This window comes from Pteropus alecto, unplaced genomic scaffold (assembly GCF_000325575.1).
Source record: "Pteropus alecto unplaced genomic scaffold, ASM32557v1 scaffold25, whole genome shotgun sequence".
NCBI classification, from domain to species: domain Eukaryota; kingdom Metazoa; phylum Chordata; class Mammalia; order Chiroptera; family Pteropodidae; genus Pteropus; species Pteropus alecto.
This window is the reverse complement of record NW_006441955.1, coordinates 11,934,403-11,953,733: the sequence shown is the minus strand read 5'-3', so window position 1 is coordinate 11,953,733 and position 19,331 is coordinate 11,934,403. Positions and strand designations below refer to the sequence as shown.

Here is a 19,331-nt window from a genome sequence, read left to right as displayed (position 1 = left end):
ACTTGCCTTGGATTATATGAGAGCCAGGATCAAAATTCAAGGATGTCTGACCCCCCAAACTGTGCTTTTCCTACCATACCACCTAGACTCTCATATACAATATTTGCCTTAAACTTGAGATAATATAAAGGTATATAGTGTCACTGTCCCCACGAGGTTTACAACCTAGTGAAATGATAAAATAACACCTGAATATCTAACACAATACCAAATGCATTCAATCTCACAGGAAAAATACAAAGAATGTATTAGGAAAGTTCAAAGGAGTAATAGATCATATTGGCTTATGGGATCAGAAATAGGGTTGATTTCAAGACGTGTTGGTGCTTAAGCTAAGCCTTCAAGTATGGTGAGGATTTAAAGAGGGAGAGAAGGAGACAAGAGAGGGTTTCTAGGCAAATGACAAAGTGTGTACATAAGTTTTGAGGTAGGATGTAAACTGAGTGATCTGTGGGATCCATGACAGTTTCTAAGTAGGGAAGTGATAAGACACTTGTTGAATCTGAGGAAATATGACAACAGCATATAACATTCACAGAAGAGGATCAAGACTCTGGAGATGGGGAAATAAGTTGGTACGTTGATTCAAGAGTCCTAGCAAAAAGGAATGAAGGCCTAAACCAGGCTGTCAAGAAAGAAAATAGAATTTTCGCAATGCATATCTGTCACCTCTTCCAGGATAATAAACAGGTATAAAAGACCGGTTCCTAATTGTGTACTATAATAGGGCATAAATAAGCAAATGATCATATTATTCAAACAAATACAAAGTATCGACAAAATATATATAATACAATGAGTTTCTTAGCTAATAATGGTGAAAGGTCCTATAAATTAGGGAAGTAAAAGTTGTCAAGGGTTAAATGACTTGTCCAAAGTCTGCCTGGGATGCCATGTTGAGTTTCTGAAGCTAACAACTAACTGCCTTCTGATGTGTTACAAAGATTACGCAGCCACTGTCAATCAAATGTGGGGGTGTTAAGGAAGTTTTGGATCAACCACAGCACTTTCTATCTTTTCTATATATTGTGAAACCTGATTTTGCTCCATTTATACTTGACCATAGACTATCTTTCTTTAATTATCTCATATATAACATTTTCCCTCCAACTAGATTGAGTGCATTTTGAGGGCTATCAAGATAGACATCCTAGGGCATAGAAAAAGTGCTGGTCTGGGCTTGAGAGAGATCTTCTAGAGTCCCAGCACTGCCAATAACCACCCGTGTAAATTGGTTAAGTCATTTAAGCTCTTTGGACCTCATAATTCTAATAATAATTACAATAAATACAAAAATTCACCACCACTACCACCATCACCACCTACTGCTATAGCCATCACCATCACGATAACAAGGACTAACATTTATTAAGCAAACATTTGGGGCCAGATGCTAGGCTAAGATCTTTAAGCACATCATCCCACTGAATCTGCATACCACCACTAGGAAGGAACTGAGGCACAAAGAGGTTAAGTAACTTTCATAGTTCATGAAGTCAGAGGGTTATACCAGATGACCTTTAATCCTACAGATCCTGTAGCCTCTTTTGTGTTCCTAAATAGCTCACCACAGTTTTGTATACATGATGATGATCAAAAAAATATGCTTTGAATTAAGAAGAGTAAATAATTACCTTCTCCATTTGCACTCCCAAACTTTAAAGCAATACAAAATGAAACTCAGAAATCTATAAATGCATATAAGTAGTAAGACCTGGGTCCCCAACTTTCTTAGGCAGTACTGTAATTACTCTATCTTGAACTTTCTGTGAATTTTGTTCCACTGAGGAGTTTTTCTCAAAAGAATAACTTTTGGAAATTGTCTCTTCAGATGTTATTTCTAAGTCATTCATCTCCTACCCCTTTCTTCCCTGTCATGAGTAGAATGTAGTCTTTGTGTCATTTCTTAATAAATGGTTTGCTATTAAGGAATCATTATAGTAATGTGGGCTATTGGAGGAAAGGGGTTACTTTAGTAGCCAACCATCTTAATGACCTGCTCTTCTGAACACATTAGTAGTTGGATAAGGTTGTGGTTATTGAACTCCTGCCATCCACCAGAGACAATCTGCTCAAGCTTGCATTGTTGGAAAGAGAGGATGATGCGAAAAAAAATTCTACCCAAATTTTCAAGCTACTCTGCCTAGGACATGACAGTGCACTGAGTTTACATCTTGTTCAACAGGAATCAGTGGGGAGCATTAACTAAATGACTAGGGGGGCCAGCCTATTGCTGATGGCACATGTCTTCTGAAAGGCTGCATTCAATGAAATTCGACAAATATTTATGGCGTACTTTTAATGGGCCAGGCATTGTTCCAGATGCCTGAGATCCATTGGTGGACAAGACATATAAAAACCCCTGCCCTCGTAGGGTTTACATTTTACAGATTAACAGTCATAGTTGCCTCTTCCTTAGATTTGCCTGGCAACTAAAGAATACAACCCCCTCCCCCCCCCCCACCAAAAAAAAGACTATCAGGATTTAGCACTCAATTTTTAACTTATAAAATAACTATTGGAGGAAAGAAAGAGGTAGAGGTGTATTTATCTTCAGATTACATAATCTATATACTCACTGAAACTTTGAGAACTTGTACTTTATGATAGTGGCGGAGGGGGGCGGGGAGGGGGCAGGTTAAATCCAACGACAGCACACAGTTCCATGAGCCCAGCACAATTTTGGGTTGTTTTGCATTCTAGTGGCAAGGATCTTGTAAGAAAGCTCATGTCACTGGCACAAAAGGAGTGAACATGGGAAAATACTTGTTCTTCTTTGTATCAAAGGCACAGTTGTAAAAACACAATGGTATGAAAACTCTAGCAAATCTGGAATCATCGTTAAACGGAATTAACTTGGAATGTAATTTATGGCAAGAAAATTCGACTCCTTTGTTATCTTCCTTTTAGTATAGTATGCTTCCTGAATACTGCCTATGAGAGAGGGCTTTCAGAAAGAAAAAAATAAGTATAATAAAATTAACTCATTTTATCAATTTGTGTTTTCGGCCAGTTTCCTGACTGTGGCTACAAGGGGCTGTAGAACTGATGAATTTGCATGGAAAAAGAAACCAGTGTAAGTAATTTGTGTAAGAGGTAACACAGACATAGACTGCTATAATTCAGACACCCTGCAGATAGCAGACTGCTGCAGTGTGAGCAGTTACAGGTTAGAAAAATGACCACACTGCAGTCAGTCTGACTTGAATGGAAATCAATCATAAAGGTATTTCTTTGCAGCTTGTATGCCACAGTCTTCAGCAACTCCTTTGCCAAGCAGATTTCTGGACTGTAAACTATGTGCTGATCTTTTTCCACTCCTCCTTTCTGAAAAGTCTGACCAAATGCAGGCTAAGGGTATGGGTTTCCAGAATGGAAGCATAAAAGAAAGGCACTGGACTAAAATGAGGATTTCCCTCTATGTAAAAATAAACTTCCCTGCTATTATAAGATTTAAGCAATGTTTTTCATGAAATGTAGTATTAGGTGCCAAAAGCCCGCAGAATGTTTTAACCCCATCAAAGGCATCTGCTAACACAGACAGAGCACCATTTTCACACATCCACATTTGTGGGCACAAGTTATGGAATATGTGTGTCTGCAGCATCAGAGGCGGTAAACAGAAGAACTTGTATTTCTAAAAATAATGTTTTCCTTTGACTAAAATAGGAACAATTCACTGATACCATCTTCCTCCCCACTCTGAGCCATGAAGATGGTTTATCTTTGATAGATAATTATTGTGAGTTCAATCTGTAAAATAAATGTATTCAGGCACTTTATTGCCTTAAAGAAAGCTCAGTCTTGGGTTTCAAGAAACTTAGATATCTACTCTATAAAGAAAGGATCTATCTTCAACTTATTTCTGTATTCTTCTCAGCACACAGTACAGGATGTTTCATATAGTATGCATGCAATAAATATTTGCTGAATTGAACTAAAATTATATAGGCTTATTAATGAAAAATAACTAAGAATATTTATTGAGCATTTATTATGCGCCAGACAACATGCTAGCTGTTTTACCTGAATTATCTCATTTCATCCTTGCTGCATCCCTATGGAATATGTATTTGTTTTATTCTTATTTGCAAATGAGAAAATTAGTTGTGAAGTTAAGTACTATGATCAAGATCACACAGCTAAACAAGGGACAGAGCAGAGATTTGAACCCAGGTATCTCTATGTATCTGCCCAAAGAAACAAAGGTAAAACCCACATTTTTAGTCTCCTTGCCATAAATTACTGGGGAAATGAATTCAACAAGATATAAATAGAAAAATAATTATCACCTACCACTTAACTGGCAAAGCTCTATCGCATCATCTTCCTTCTCTTCTTTGTTTTTACAGGTCTTTATAGTTACAAGTGTCATCCAGTGCTTCACTGGATAAAGGGCTTGACACTTGGTCTAACAGAGCAATCCACAATGGGGAAAGCAATGCTGACTGATCTCCTGCATTAGTGGCTTCTGCCTTTGGGACTGAAATTGATTTTCTGCATTTTAGAGTATCATCTTGTCTTAGCTTTTGGTTGAGGTCAAATGTGGTACCCGTTTAGAATCTGATACAGCCTCGGCCATGGGATTAAGTCTTCCTTGACAGGGGATGGATTTGATGGCCTAAGAGGTCTTTTCACCAGACTGATCTATAAACCAGAGGAGGGCTTCTAAACATAAGCCCCTTAACCAAGAGTGTACTGGGACGATCTGACCGTTAGCTAGGAAACCAGCCTATAACAACACAGTCCCATCCCACCAACCTACAAATCCGGCTATCTACAATAACAGTTCTCAATATGCACATGAAAAACTGTTTAATTTTTTTCTCCTCTATCTATTGAAAAATCTTAATATGTATTCATATCCTTTACACACTGGATTAACTTAATTCTAGTATCTGACCTAATGTGTGGCTTTGCTGAGTGTGGACTCTAACGGTCTCATCCTAGACATGCCTGTAGAGTCGACAACAACAGTCTTTGTAATCAGCAAAAGGTAGCTAGGATAATATATTCTAGTCAAGATCTCAATAATATTTGTGGCCTTATTGGGGGTAATATAGGACTTCTGTCAGGCTTTTGGAAATCCTGAAAATGCCCTTTAGTTCCTTAATGTTACCTATTAGATATGAGTATCTTTTCTTAAAAATTTGAGGCTTATAAGTGCAAAAATAAAGGTTTACTAAAATTGTCAGTAATAATCTCCAGCATGCTTCAATTACTCACAGAGAATTTTCATGTCCATAATTTAAGAGAAAGTAAATATTATAAAACTAAGTACTACTTTAAAAAATTCTGATAAAAACAACCAAGGTGTGGCTAGCTGCTTAAAAAGTTGTTAATGTGTCAGTGTTAGATGGAGAATTTTAAAACACCTTGTTATCCATTAGGTACCCTGGAAGAGAAAATTCCAGAATAATGCAAAAGCATAGGTTTTGGCCAAAAATTTGAAGAACAAGAATTTTCCAGTAGATAAATTAGATCTAGTATGGACATGTTCTTATTCTATCAGAATTATTAATTCTGAAGGGGTCACTGGAATGGTCCTTTTAATAAACTAATTTTTAAAACATGAATTCTAAAATCAATCCTTCTTAATTTATATATACACACAGACACATACAAAATGCATACAGACACGCACATTTTTAATAAATTTTCTGATAGTGTGGCCAGCTCAAGGATCACAGCTCTGAGGACACAATGAAAGATCAAGGACAGAGACTTTGTTCAATAACAATCATGGTAGTTACCACTGCTGAGTATCTACTCTACGCTAGATACTTGACATTCTCTCAATTCTTGAAACACTCCTATTTCCAGAGCTCAGACTTAGGCCTAGGACACAGTTGATACTTACTAAATCTTTGCTGATTAAATGAATGACTTACCTATGAGGGCAGCACAGCTGAGTTAAATATTGTATTGCCCAAAATCATATAATTAATAAGTGGCAGAGCCAAATCCCATAGTCTATATCCTACACTATTTTATGGTACCATGCTGCCTTATTGCATATAGAATTTATATAATATATTAACATAGGAAGTACAACAAATTACCTAAGAAAGATTGGAAATAGAGGAACGTACAAATAGAGATCACAATAACAAATTAGTATGTACAACAGGGTGTTACGTTTTCTGCTTCTCCTTGAGTTAAATCTTTACAATAAAAAATGTTCATAATTTGGTAAATTTAGTAGGAACTTTAGCTAAGAACAGAGAACAAATGGCCCCCTAAATCCTAATATGAGCACTCTTACTGCCAGCCCTACCCAGGAAGGTTGTAGCAGTATGAGTGTAACAGAAAAGACTAGACCTTCATGTATAACATTGATTGATGGATCTGCTGATATCACGAGCTTATTCGTACCATGGTTCTAATTTCAGCAGATGTGATGGTCATAACACCACTGCCAGGGACACATCGAACACAAGGCATATGCACATTCTGAACTGTAGATAAAGGTAGGACACATCTCTCTTTAGGAGGCTCTTTTTTTTTTCTCTATTGGGTGGGGAAAATCACGTTTGGCCACTCCATACTGTGAGCTGAGATTCAAAAGAAAGAGTTTGACAAAAATTTCTATTACTACCAGTTCTTTCCATTTGCTGCCAGCTTTACTGTCCAAATATTCACCCCAAATATGTCAAAAAAATTAAAAGAAAAAAATTATACAATGAAACATCTTTCTGAATTAATTCAATTTCAGTATTTATTTTGAAATTATATTGGATTATAATAGAGGAAACCCACTAAATTAAACCAGCCAGACTGACATTTTTCTTCCTAAGAGTGTGGCAATATTTATTATTTTATCCCTCTATCAGGGGTTGATTAAAACTAGAAATGAAACATTTACAATGTCATAACATATTCAGGGTAAGGTGGTTTAGACAGGCAAAGTGAAAAAAATATATAAGGCCAATCAGTATTTTCTATTCCATAACTTAAGAGGTTTTCTTTAAAAACTCTGGAAGAGGTGCCATTGACTTCTACAGATGGAAAATGTGTGATGTTCATTTTAAAATTACTAGTAGAGCCTGCTATTGACCATCTAATTATGCCGAGTTCCATTTATAAACATAGCTAACCACTAAGTTTATGGAGACTTTTTGTGCTGCTTTAATAGGATATTGATCGAGAGCATAGTTTGAGTGGACTGCCATTGAATTGTGTAATGGCAAACAAAAGGCAAGGTCACAGCCACTGTTCATGCTAGGGCTGCAGTCTATTTTTTATTATAATCTTTTTGTTTCTTCTTTTAATGCTCAAGCCCACATGGTTTCTTTCAAAAGGAGAGCTTGCTTAAGAATATAACCTATTTTTAAAATTAATTTCCATGCAATGATCATAGCTATTGTGTTACTTAACGGAGAAGAACTAACAGGCCACTAGTGCAAAAAAGAAAGTTTCAAATGTATTTCACTTTAATAAAGATCTAAAATACAGCAGCTATTTAAATGCCACCCCAAAGAACTGGATGTCTGGCATCTCTTAACCTATATCAATTTCCTGATGAGTCTTTTGCAAAAACATTTTGTAATGTTCAAGTTTCGGCTTGTTCCTATCAAAGAGCTTGATTTTCTTATCATACTTTGTTGCTGAGTTAATTCGATTGCAGTAGCTCCGTCATGTCAAGTTAGAATATTGCCAATAGTTCATACTAAGTAGCAGACCAGAAAATCCAAGTGTGCGGCTATGGGTGCCCGAGGAGACACAAAAGACCTAGAGACTTTTTATAAAAAGAGTTTTTAAAATGAACTGCCATTTGGATATTAAAGACGATTCTTATGTGAGAAAATAGAAACAGTACACAGTTCTAAGGCAGAAAACAGCCACTAGGGTGCCACCTCATGCCAGGCTGAGGCATATGCCTGGCTCCATTCACTCCCACTCTCCATTGACAAACAGTTCGGGAATCCTGAAGCCACCCAGCAGCCCAGCTTTGTGGCAGAGCCAGGACAATTCAGCTGCTGGATTTTAATAGATTCTGCAGCAGTGCAACAGGAACCAAAAATCACTCTGGGTAACTGAGAGTGGTTTTCACACCCAAAGACTCTAAGGCTGGCCACAGTATACTGAGAACCCTGGCTTTTCAAAATTCCAGGGCCATGAAGTCATCCCCAGCCACGAAGTTTACTTAACCCTTGCAGCCAGCTCGGGTGTACAAACCACCGCTGGAAAACTAGAACCTGCCAGGCCAGAGTCACAATGGCCTATGTGTATTTGTGGTTTTCCTCTTTCCCAGTGAAGTATTTAAGGTTTCAGAGTTACTCCACCAACTTAAAGTAAAATAGTCAGCACTTTAGAAGGAAATGGGCAGAAGTAGTGGATTTTGGGGGAGGATTTTCTGAGTTCACACCAGGAAGAATATTTGACAGCCTCAAAGCACACACTTGGAGGAAAAGACTGGTACAAAACAAACAACAGTGGGTGCTGACTGAGAGAGCTATCTAACCAGCATCGTTCAGCAGCTAGTAGAGTGGGCTCTCTTTGTGGCAACTTCACGGGAAAGAGACCCATCTGAAAATGCTGCTAGAAGGCTTTGTTTGAAATGCAGCATCATGTCAGAGCCATTTCAACAGATGGTTCCTGTCTCTTTCCTCACAGTATTATGCTAAAACAACTTTAGTGATTCTGAACCGCATTGTTAGCGCTTATAAACCTCCTCTTCCAAAGCAGAGAAGACTTCTCTCTTTCTCTCTGACACAGTGTCTAGTGGTCTGAAGAGTGGTCCTCTCTCTCCCAGGAGAGAGTAATAAATAACTAGAACAACTTTCAGATGATCCTATCACATAGGGGGGAAAGGTAGGAAGAGAACAATTACACGTTTACTTCTATGCTAAAGTACTTTCTTTGCTGCTAAGAGAAACATGACTCTCCTTTTCTTGCCTTTCATGGACTCTAGATAATGCAAAAAAATTAAAAGGCAGGAGGAGGCAAGGGTGAGGGGGAATTCGTGGGAGACTGCAGTGATTCCAATAGCTCCATGCATCTGATCAGTACAATAATCTTGTTGCCTGACCCTCACCTCTGAATGTGTGAGGCTAAGCCAGCAGCTTTCTCTTGAGTTTCTCTGCCATTGCCACCCTGTAGTAACATGATTATAAACAACAAACTTAGCACATAGTTATTTCAGTGAATCCTCGTGAAGAAAATACTGAAACAGCACCTCTCTGCACTCTGAAATTTAAAAGGAGGAAAACTAAAAATAGAAACTGGAAACCTGGAGGAAATAAATATTTATATTGGCAAATTTAAAAACTGAATACTAAGGAGCTAAGAAAAGAGAAAATTTTTGAGCTAAGGACACCATTAATGTGAAATTTCCAGGCCTTATACGTGGTCATTGTTAGGTGTGGCTGGGGGTTCTGGGGAGGGCTGGAATAGATAAGAGGGGGTTCAGGAAAAATTTGCAACACAATAGAAGGAATTCTAAGGTACTGAGGCCATTAAAAATATCCAAGTAAAAGACAAAACTACAGAGAGTTAAAAGATCACTGTTTGGGGGAGTAGGAGATAAATAGATGGAGCACAGGTGATTTTTAGAGAAGCAAAACTATTCTGTATGATATTGTAATAACGGATATATGTCATTATGCATTTGTCAAAGCACATAGGATGTACAACACAAAGAGTGAGCCCTAATGCAAACTAGAAATTTTAGTTACTATAATGTGTCAATATCAGCTCATCAACTGTAACAAATATACCATACTAACAAAAGATGTTAATAATAGGGGAAACTGTATAGATGCTATACTGAAATTCTGTACTTTTTGTTAACTGAAAATGAGATAACTAAAACTCCTCTAAAAATTGTCTGTTCATTAAAAAAAAATCATAACAGAAAATAAATCCAGGAAAAAAAATTTCTATTAAGTGTTTGACTTGTTTTGGTTTACATGAAAATAGTTTTAACCTTTTCTAATGCACGAATTAATAATCTAAAAGTTATCAACCCTAACAAAAACAATTATTTGACAAAAGCACAGATATCTGTATTCTGTTTAGTTTTATAATGCAGTTATAGAAGAGGTCATGATAAAAATGTGTGCAGTCAGCTAGCTGAGAATAGCAAAGTAAAAAGAGCAAGCTTCTTAATCTCTCTGAGCATTTGGTCTCCTTCATCTGTAAAAAGGGACCATAACAGTAACCATGGAAGGACTGAATGAGATAATGTTTACAAAGTGCCTAGCACAATGCCTGGTATATGGTGTATGCCTGATAAATGCTACCTACTACAATTTTCATATTAGTGTTAGGTCATGCTCTTAACAGGGCTAATAGCATGCGTTTAATCAACTTATGTGCCAGTTAGCTTATTCCTATTTCGAGGCTGCAGAGTGCACCTAGCTCCACTCATCTATAAAGTGTCTGCTGCACCTCTAAAATGGATGCTTAGCAGTTCCCACATGGGCAAGAGGGCAGCGCAGTAAGGAATGGTTAAGGATGTCAACTCTATCGTGTGGCTTGAGTGTTGTCTTTCAGGAAGGTGTGTGGGTCAGGAAACCTGAGCCGAGGGTTTCTTACCCCAGCAGCCAAGGCAATCTTGAGACATACACCCTGACAAACCTGGATTAATGATCTGCAAGAGGGAGGGGTCCTGGCTGGCAGTTTGGCCCAAAGCCATGTTTTCGCTGACACAGCCTAGTCCTACTCTTGCCAAACAGTTTCAGTCAGCACGAGGCCATGTGTGAGTGAGTCCTCGAGCGATTACACAGCAGTGTGCAGAATCGAAAAGCATTCAAGAGCCGAAGGACGCTCATGATGCCAGGCATCAGCAACTCAACCCCCTAAACAGGGATGGGAAACAAAACCAGGTCCCTCTGCAAATTCAATCTGTGATGCAGCCATACCCTCTGGCAGTCTTGAAGGCAGGTTTAAAATTCACTTGGCAACCATGCCATCATAGACTTTATGGAGGTCTAATCAAGCCTGGAACTGATCAGCCTTGGAATACAAGACCTTAAAGGGACATATAGAAAGTGGAAGAAGGACAAGATTCTGGGGTTGATTCTGAGTAGTGTGAGCCTTTTTGTACAACCCCCAGGCCTCAGGACACTGATGGTAATGAAGATCAAATGTAAGCATTATAGCAGCCAGGGTAGATTAAAAAGGTCTAGTGCTCCAATCTTAGAGTTCAAAGGATTTTTCCTCTTTAAGGCTATGTTTAGATCCTAGTAAGGGCTCATGAATGAATTTCTCTGTAATACCATAGTGACAATTACATTCTGACGTATACAGTCTATATTACTGTTATTATAAAATTACAAGAAAAATGTGAGATAGTGGTCATTTTTAAAAGTCCTAAATAGTAAATACACACACACACACACACACACACACACACAAATGCATTGTTATTTGTCTTTAGCAAATATCCAGCTAATCAGCTATGCTAGGGCAGCATATATCCTCCAAGTTAACAAGGCAGTCCAGTCTCTATTTCACTGGTTGGGGTTGCTGCTTTAAGCATACTTCATAATATGACAGCAACATCTCCCTTCTATCTCACAACCTGCTGCTCCTAATGACTCATTCCTTAGGGTTCTGACCCCCCTACATGATACCCCTGAATCAAGCAAGGGTCCATGACTCCCAGAATTCTAACCATCATAGTTACCTTCCTGCTGTTTTCCTTGTCTAGCCTCAGGTTGTAGATTTCTTCAAGTTCCCTTGGGCCAGTCTAATAGCATGGATTCTAGCATTAAACAGATTTAGCTTAACCATTTACCTACTGTTTGGCTCTGGGTAAATGACTTCAGTAGACCCACAATTAAACTCATTTATAAAAATGAGAGTAATTTCTTATCTGACAAGTTTATGGCAAGGAATAACTTATGTAACACGCACAAAAACTTAGCACAGTGCTTGGCAGATAGTGAATGCTCAAAAGTCATTCTCTATCTATCCCTCTACCCTCAGATCCTCTGCCTCTACCTTGTATCCCATTTTTGGATTCTTAAGAGTCTTCCAGCCTTAAGAAATAAGAACTGACAGAATCCAAAACTGTGAGATCAGAATGGCTTGGTTTGCTTGACCTAACATCTTGCCATGAGACCAATCTCCAAGACAGTAATGCAGTGAATAGGGGGAGGCGGGTAAAATGAACTTAAAAAGAAAGATTTCTCTAAACTTCACCTCGTTCCACAAATGATTTGATTCAGCTTAAAACCAATTTTAACAGTATAAATTTTATCTATAAGTGATATTTTGAAGTAGGAGGAGGATAACATTTTTAATATTTGGTATTTAATTTTTCTTCTTGTTATTGGGACCTTAAACATCATAGTCATTGCAGGTATGCTTAAATAAAAACAGTGATATTTTTGAGGGAAGGCAACTGTGTGTATGTGTCTCTCTGTGTGAGAGAGAGTGAGAATATCCTATGCCTTCTCCTTGGACTGTCTGGATTATGTCATAGAAAAATATAATCAATGACCCTTTGATCAATGGAACAGGGTGGTGACAGGTACTCTTAATTCACTGTTGTCGGTGATTATTGACAAGCTGGTAATGATCACGCTGTACTGTGTCACTCATGCTTGAGGGCATTAGCATTCTTTAAAGGTCAAAACAAATTCTTTTTTTAATGCAGAATTTCTTAGAAATCAGGGAAGCCTCAGAATTTTTTTAAACCAGGTGCACACTGTAAACTAGAGAATATGTGAAACACTCAGAATTTCGGTTCTTTCCCTCTGTCTCACAATCAAATGACATCAAAATTTCCTGATTTAAATTCCTGGCTGTTAAACAGACTACATGGCAAAAGTCTTCCAATGGGCGAATGAAAAGGGGTTTTTAAAAGCTATTTATGTCTCCAGGAGGCTTAGGCAAAAGTAAGCATTAACCAAAGGCAAATCTGTACCAAATTAAAGCAAAATTATACTTACTCTGTGACACTCTTACTAGCTCAGTCACACTAAAAACACCTGATGTGACAAAACTGTCCTGGAAGCCCAAATGTCCTGGGGAAACAAAAACAAAAGAAACAAAGTGTCATAAATAGAAGATATTTGGCAACAGAATTCTAAACATGAGTTTCGTTGTGATTAAAAAACATGACGTCTAATTTCATATTCTGCTCTAGTTAGAGTTTCCGTGGGAGGATACAGTCATTTAGATATGTAGAAGTTTTTGGGGGGGTTTGAATCTGGAGGTTATGGAAAGCTTTGACACAACTGGGTGGTTTTTGAAATGGTTAAAAAAAAAAAACTCAACAGGAAATCTGAAACAAAAGACGATTTAAAATAAATGGTTACCTTGGCTGACCTCTGAGACCTTAAAACTGGGATGAAAACAGCCTACCTAAGAATCAGCCAGGATAGCTAAATTCCATAACAGTTTCTAAATATTATTCTCTAAAGAAACATCTGACGAGGATTAGCTATTCATTCATTCAAATCAAACAAGATTTAAAGATGTTCTCTTCATTTCTAGAGGCACCATAGGGTAAATCTTTAAAAAGCCAGACTAGAAAAAGGAAGCCCTTAAAACATAAAAGCAAATTCTTTTGAGCACAAATAAAAATTTATATTTGTTTCAAGAACAAGAGGTTTTTGTGGGTGAGTTGTTTTTTTAAAGATAAATTAATAGTTCATCATCAATTACATATTACAAAATTCAAAAATTCATTTTTGATGGATATAGTTAATTTCCTTTAAGATATCTGATATTACATCTATTATCAACTGCATGTTAATTAATATAGTACATTCAGGAACATAAAACTTACAAATGGCAAGGAATATGTAATTGATGATACGTCCTTTCCCTCTCTGCTTCTAAAGTTTTCTCATGCTATGTGTCTCCCATAGATAGATACTAGTTGAGAGATCTGTGTATAGTATAGTTAATATAATCACCTGCTTTAAAATTAAGGCCAAAGGAGAAGTTGTTGGCTGTTGGTTGAAGGGGTTTTTAAAAATAACTGTTCTTTGAAATATAGAACACTCCTTTAAGAAATGCAACATAAGAAAATAGATGAATTGGAATATATAACAATTCATAAATAATTATATTATAAATAAAAGCCCATTATGAAAGGGAAGCAAGTTTACCTATGGCATAGTTTATTACCAATAAGTGTGCTAAATGTCATGCACGTAAACACATGCAATAAATCACATTTTAGAGGATTATAAACAGACCTATAAATTCTTCTTCTTTTGGTTATATTGGATTTCTGCATAAGAATGATTTTTTACTGAGACTTGAAATAAAATTTACAGTTAATTTTTAAATCAAACACACAATCTATGATCTTTTAGATAAACAGCTCTAATGTTTAGAATACTCAAATCACAAATTGCTTTTTAAAATAAAATGGCATCATGTGTGGTGATGGATGTTAACTAGACTTATTGTGACGATCATTTTGCAATATATCCATATAGCGAATCACGTACATCTGATAATGTTATATGTCAATTATATCTCAATTTTTTAAAAATGTATATACACCATCATTTAAATAATGGCAAAATTTCATGTGAAGAATTGCTTAAGAAATTTTACCTCCCAAATAACCAGACCCAGGTAGTTAGTTGACTATTCTTTGGAAACTGCCTGAGGTGTTGTTTCTTGGATTCAGAGAACTGAGAAGCAAAAATAAATAAATCAATAAAGATTCTCTAACGTGTCCTTGACAAAACAGACTATAACATCTCTCTCTACTGTGACAATGTTCACTTCACATTTATCCCACAGATCATAACAAAGGAAATCCAACCACAATGTACATTAAGTTTGACTTAAAACACATACAACAAAGGCAAGGAAATTCGTAGTTGAATAGGAAAATCTGGGTTGATCTCCAGCTCTTGTTCATCTCTGTGTGCGTGTCACTTGCCTGCAGGCTGATACTTGTTTCAGTTCCAACCTTTGAAATTCTTTATTTTAAGGACAACTTAACATGATTTTCTGTATAGAGCCAATGTGAACACATTTGCTTTAATCTTGTCACCAAAAAAGCAGGCAATATATACTGAAAACTAATTTCAGTTTGGCACAAGGGCTTGGGAGGGGGAAAACCCCTGTTCTTCCATTTGATTCCTGCCCTGATTGCCCCTTTCCTGTTGTCCACCTTTTAAATGTCGGTGTTCTCCAGGGTTTACGCTCATCTCTCCCTACATATATGTATATTTCCTGTCATCTTCTCTATTTTCCTGATGTCAGCTACCAGGCTTGACTGTGATATTTGTGAAAGCTAGAATAATGTTTTGTTTTGTTCTCCACTGTATTTAATGCCTGGGACAAAGCAGATAGGAAGTGAATATTTGTTGACTAGTGGATGAATGAATCAATAGGCCAATGACTCTCAAATCTTTATCTTTTGCCAAGATCTCTCTCCTGGGTTCCAAACACATGAATCAAATGTTTATTGTATAGTTCTATCCAGATAGCCCACGGGTATCCTCAGACCCAACATGTCCAAAGCTGAGCTCACTTTCTTCTCCCCAAAAACCTGTTCTTACTCTTTTGACTTCCCTACATCTACCATTCATCTCATTTTCTGTGTTTTAATGACATCCCTGCCTCTTATAAACACCTACAACCTCCTAAACCCCACTGATTTAATTTCTTACAATTTCTTGACTCCATGTACATGTCCACCTCCCTCTTAAAGCTGTGGCTCAGGCTTTTCCCAGTTCTCACCAGCCTCCTAACTATGTTCTCTATCCTCAGTCTTAGCTTCTCCTCTAGTCCGTTCTCCACTCTGCAGCCAGAGCTGTCTTACAGGCAAGTCTGATGATTCACTCATTTATTCAACAAGTATTTATTGAGTCCCTACCGTGGGCCAGGTGTTGACCTAGGGGTTTGAGATACAGTCCCTACCTTCGGGGAATTTATAGTCTATGATTAAAGACAGCTGAAAATGAAAAACAAAAGAATATTTTAAAAATTATAAATGGTATAAATTACATGAAGAAAACAAATAGGAAAAGCTTTAGGAAGGGTGATTAGGGAACATCTCTCTTAAAAGCTGACATTTGAAAGATACTAAGGAGTCAGGAAAAGAAGAGGAAAGGGCTGTTTAGGCAGAGGGATTAGCCCGTAAAAAGTCCTTGAGAAAGGAAAAAACAAGGTGTTGGAGGATCTAAGATAAAGCCAATGTGTTCAGAGCTTACTACCCTGTCAGAAATCTTGCAAGAGCTCCACAGACTGCTCAGGGTACAGCACAAAAATGGCATACGACCTCCACGTAGCCTCTGTTTTCCTCTCCAGGCTCATTTTTTATCTTTTGTTGCTTGCTTCCAGGCCTACTCCTTGGCCTAAGTGAATATATGTTCCTCCATGGCTCTGGTTCGCCCCCTGCCCTCACACTGCTCCTTCTTCCTAGATTTCCTGTCCTTCCTACTTTTTTGTTGGCTACCTCCTACTTGTCTTTAGGACTCAGCTTTGTTGTCATCTCTATCAAAAACCTTCCCTGGAGAAAACTCCTTTTCTCTTTTCTCAATATTGATCTGCTGTATACTCTGTATAGCTCTAATCTAGGACTCTTAGTGTATTGAGTTATAATTTTGTCTTTTTCTCATATTAGACTATGAGGCCTTTGAGAAAGAGCATCTTCTGTGTCTTCGGCCCTCCAGGTCCTAATGCAGTGCCTGGTATGCAGTGAGCACTCCAGAGATGTCTCTGAATAAACACAATTCAAGTTGGGCTCAAGTATGTGTATTTTCCTTTTTATAAAAACATTGACAACTTTTTAAAATGTCTCTTTCTCTCTCTCATCTCTAGCAATATGTTTGAACTACAACTGAGCCAGTGTGCATCTGCAAACTATTAAAATGAACCATCCAAAGAGTCCCTCCAAACTAAAAAGGACAAGGACAGGATAGATAATCCATTTAGATAAAGCTTCTGATCAAGAAGATGCCATCAAGTTCTCTGATGAGAAATGTCTGGGGGTTGTTCTATTGTTGAGATTATGGTTCATGTGTTGAAAGACCAAATTAAAATAGAGTTGAAGGGCAGCATTACTTAACAGATACAAGAGGTATGATGGATTGAAGGAAGGAAGGATGGAGGGAAGGAGGGAGGGGGGAAAGAAGGAAGGAAAAAAGGAAGGAAGGAAGGAAGGAAGGAAGGAAGGAAGGAAGGAAGGAAGGAAGGAAGGAAGGAAGGAAGGAAGAAAAGGAAAAAAGGGAGGAAAGAAGGAAGGAATGAAAGGTTTAGTCTGAAGCTTAAACTAGTATCCTGTGTGATCTTGAGAAAGTCACTGCCAAAATAACAATTTGATCCTTCTTCCCTTCCCAGAAACCTGTCTCTTAAGGCTTATTTTAAACAGAATATGTGTAATTTAGAAGGTGAAACATATGTGAATGTACAATAACCAGAAAAATAAAAATAAGGGTAGAATTATTTCACAAATTCTGATGTAACCATCTCTTCACAGTATTATGAAATTATCATGTAACCTTGACTGCTTTTATATTTATAATGTGTCTCCAAAGAAAGCTCTGTGTAAACATGCCATGTAACTTTAAATGACTATGAAACTGGTTTTGTTCCTTCACCAATTATTTGGAAACCACTGATGAACTCTAGAAGAAGACAGCAACAAGAGATGAAACATAAGAAATGATGGAAAAAATGACATGGCTAATGTAATTACTAAGCAAACCTGAGCAGATTAATATTTCGTTCTCACTAATACAAACCAAATCATAAAAATGACTTTCAGGGAAATAACACTAATCTGGGTGTTCTACTTTATTGCAAGATGAGAGAAAAATGGAAAAGAATATAAAAAGGTACATTTAAGTAATTCTGAATTCAGATGTTAACATTAAAAGATCCTCAGTTGGAAAGCTGATTAAGCATTCCTGAAAGGTCCCAAGATTTACATTTTGAATAGGGTCTCTCAAAAATGAGTGCAAAACATATACTTTTGCTAAGTATGTCTTAGATGAAAAGCCAGATTGCATAATGATCTGACTCTTTCTCCAATTCTGAACTACTGTTCAGGAGCAATTGTAGAGGAGATTGCAACGAGATGCAGATCTTTTTTCATTTTATATAAAATGACTAAAAAAGTTCATTTGCTGCAGTCTTGTTCAATGAATTTCCAATTAGAGTAGAGATTTCAATACTTTGGAGTCAGTCATACTCACAGTAGGAAGAGATTAGGCTTTCTGGGAGAGGTAGAAATATAAAAAGTGAAATTCTTTTATGGGTGGTTAGGAAAAGCAGCTCTCTTTACCTCGATGATATCAGCAGTTATGGAAAATGTCATTATATGGGAACTGAATTTCATCCCATAAAGGGACCGACCATCTAATCTACCTTTAAATAGGCAGGAAAGGAAAAAAAAAAAGATCAACTTGTAGAAAGACTGGTAACCTTGCAGGACTGTTCAGAGGTCAGAGAAAGAAACAGCTGGGAACGAACCATCCAGTGGGTTGTGGCCTGTAAAGGAAGTGTCGATGTCCACGAAGTGGAACGAATGTGTCTGAGGAGGAAAGCCTATCCACAAGATGTATTTTTGTTTGTCCTGTTGGGATAACAAAGGACTTAAATGACCAAATCTTGTTTGGCTAATGGATGCAGGTCAACCACAATACACAGATCATTTCACTGAAAAGAAGGTATCTCTATTCTATTCCACCCTTGATAAATAGGTTCCATTACTGGTAAAAGACAGGCCTATGACTGGGCCTATCCATGCTTATATTATGGGCTACTCAAAGGGAAGAGAGCTCCCTCATTCTCACATCATTTACATCCCAAAAGTATATGGGATTGCCTGTGACGTGCAGGCCCTGAGCTAAATCCCGATGATCCCGCTCTTGCAGAACTTATATTCTTGTCCTTCTAAAGAAGAATTTACTTCATCAACACTGCTCCTCCCTGGAATTTTGATTTCTCCTTCTGTGAACTCCCTGCTGCCTTATGAGCCACCCAAGGGAAGAGAATATGGATCCTCAATCTGCCCTCTGGACCTCAGTCAGTGCATTCAGGTATGCTCTGTCAATACCACAAAGTTGAGTAGAATTTATATTCTACTTGTCTTATGGCATAGCCTCTGTCTACTTTTTTTGAGTTATTCGTTTACTTGTTTTAGCTCTGTATTCCTACAATAAACCGAATGAAGGGAGGGTTGTGCCTCATTTTCTTACATTGCCCACAAGGTCCAGCACAACCTTTGTTCTAGTTGTGTAATAAGCATTTATTCAGTGATTCAGATGAGTGACTTGAGATATCCTTATTTGGTAGCCTTCTAAAGCACAATGTAAATTTTATTAGCTTACCTCCAATGATAAATTATTTCTATACTTTTAATTTGGAACATATTTAGAAAACAGGTTTTTTTGGAGGTT

At 37.4% G+C, this 19,331-nt stretch overlaps 1 protein-coding gene across 2 annotated transcripts in view; it reads right to left on the bottom strand.

The window, feature by feature from the left end:
• Positions 1-19,331, bottom strand: part of NFIA (nuclear factor I A) — a 348,065-nt gene that overhangs the window by 102,225 nt on the left and 226,509 nt on the right. For both annotated transcript variants that reach the window (XM_015595051.1, XM_015595052.1), the window contains exon 4: positions 12,903-12,977. In XM_015595051.1, the coding sequence (XP_015450537.1) occupies positions 12,903-12,977 (75 nt within the window). The remainder of the gene's footprint in view (positions 1-12,902; positions 12,978-19,331) is intronic.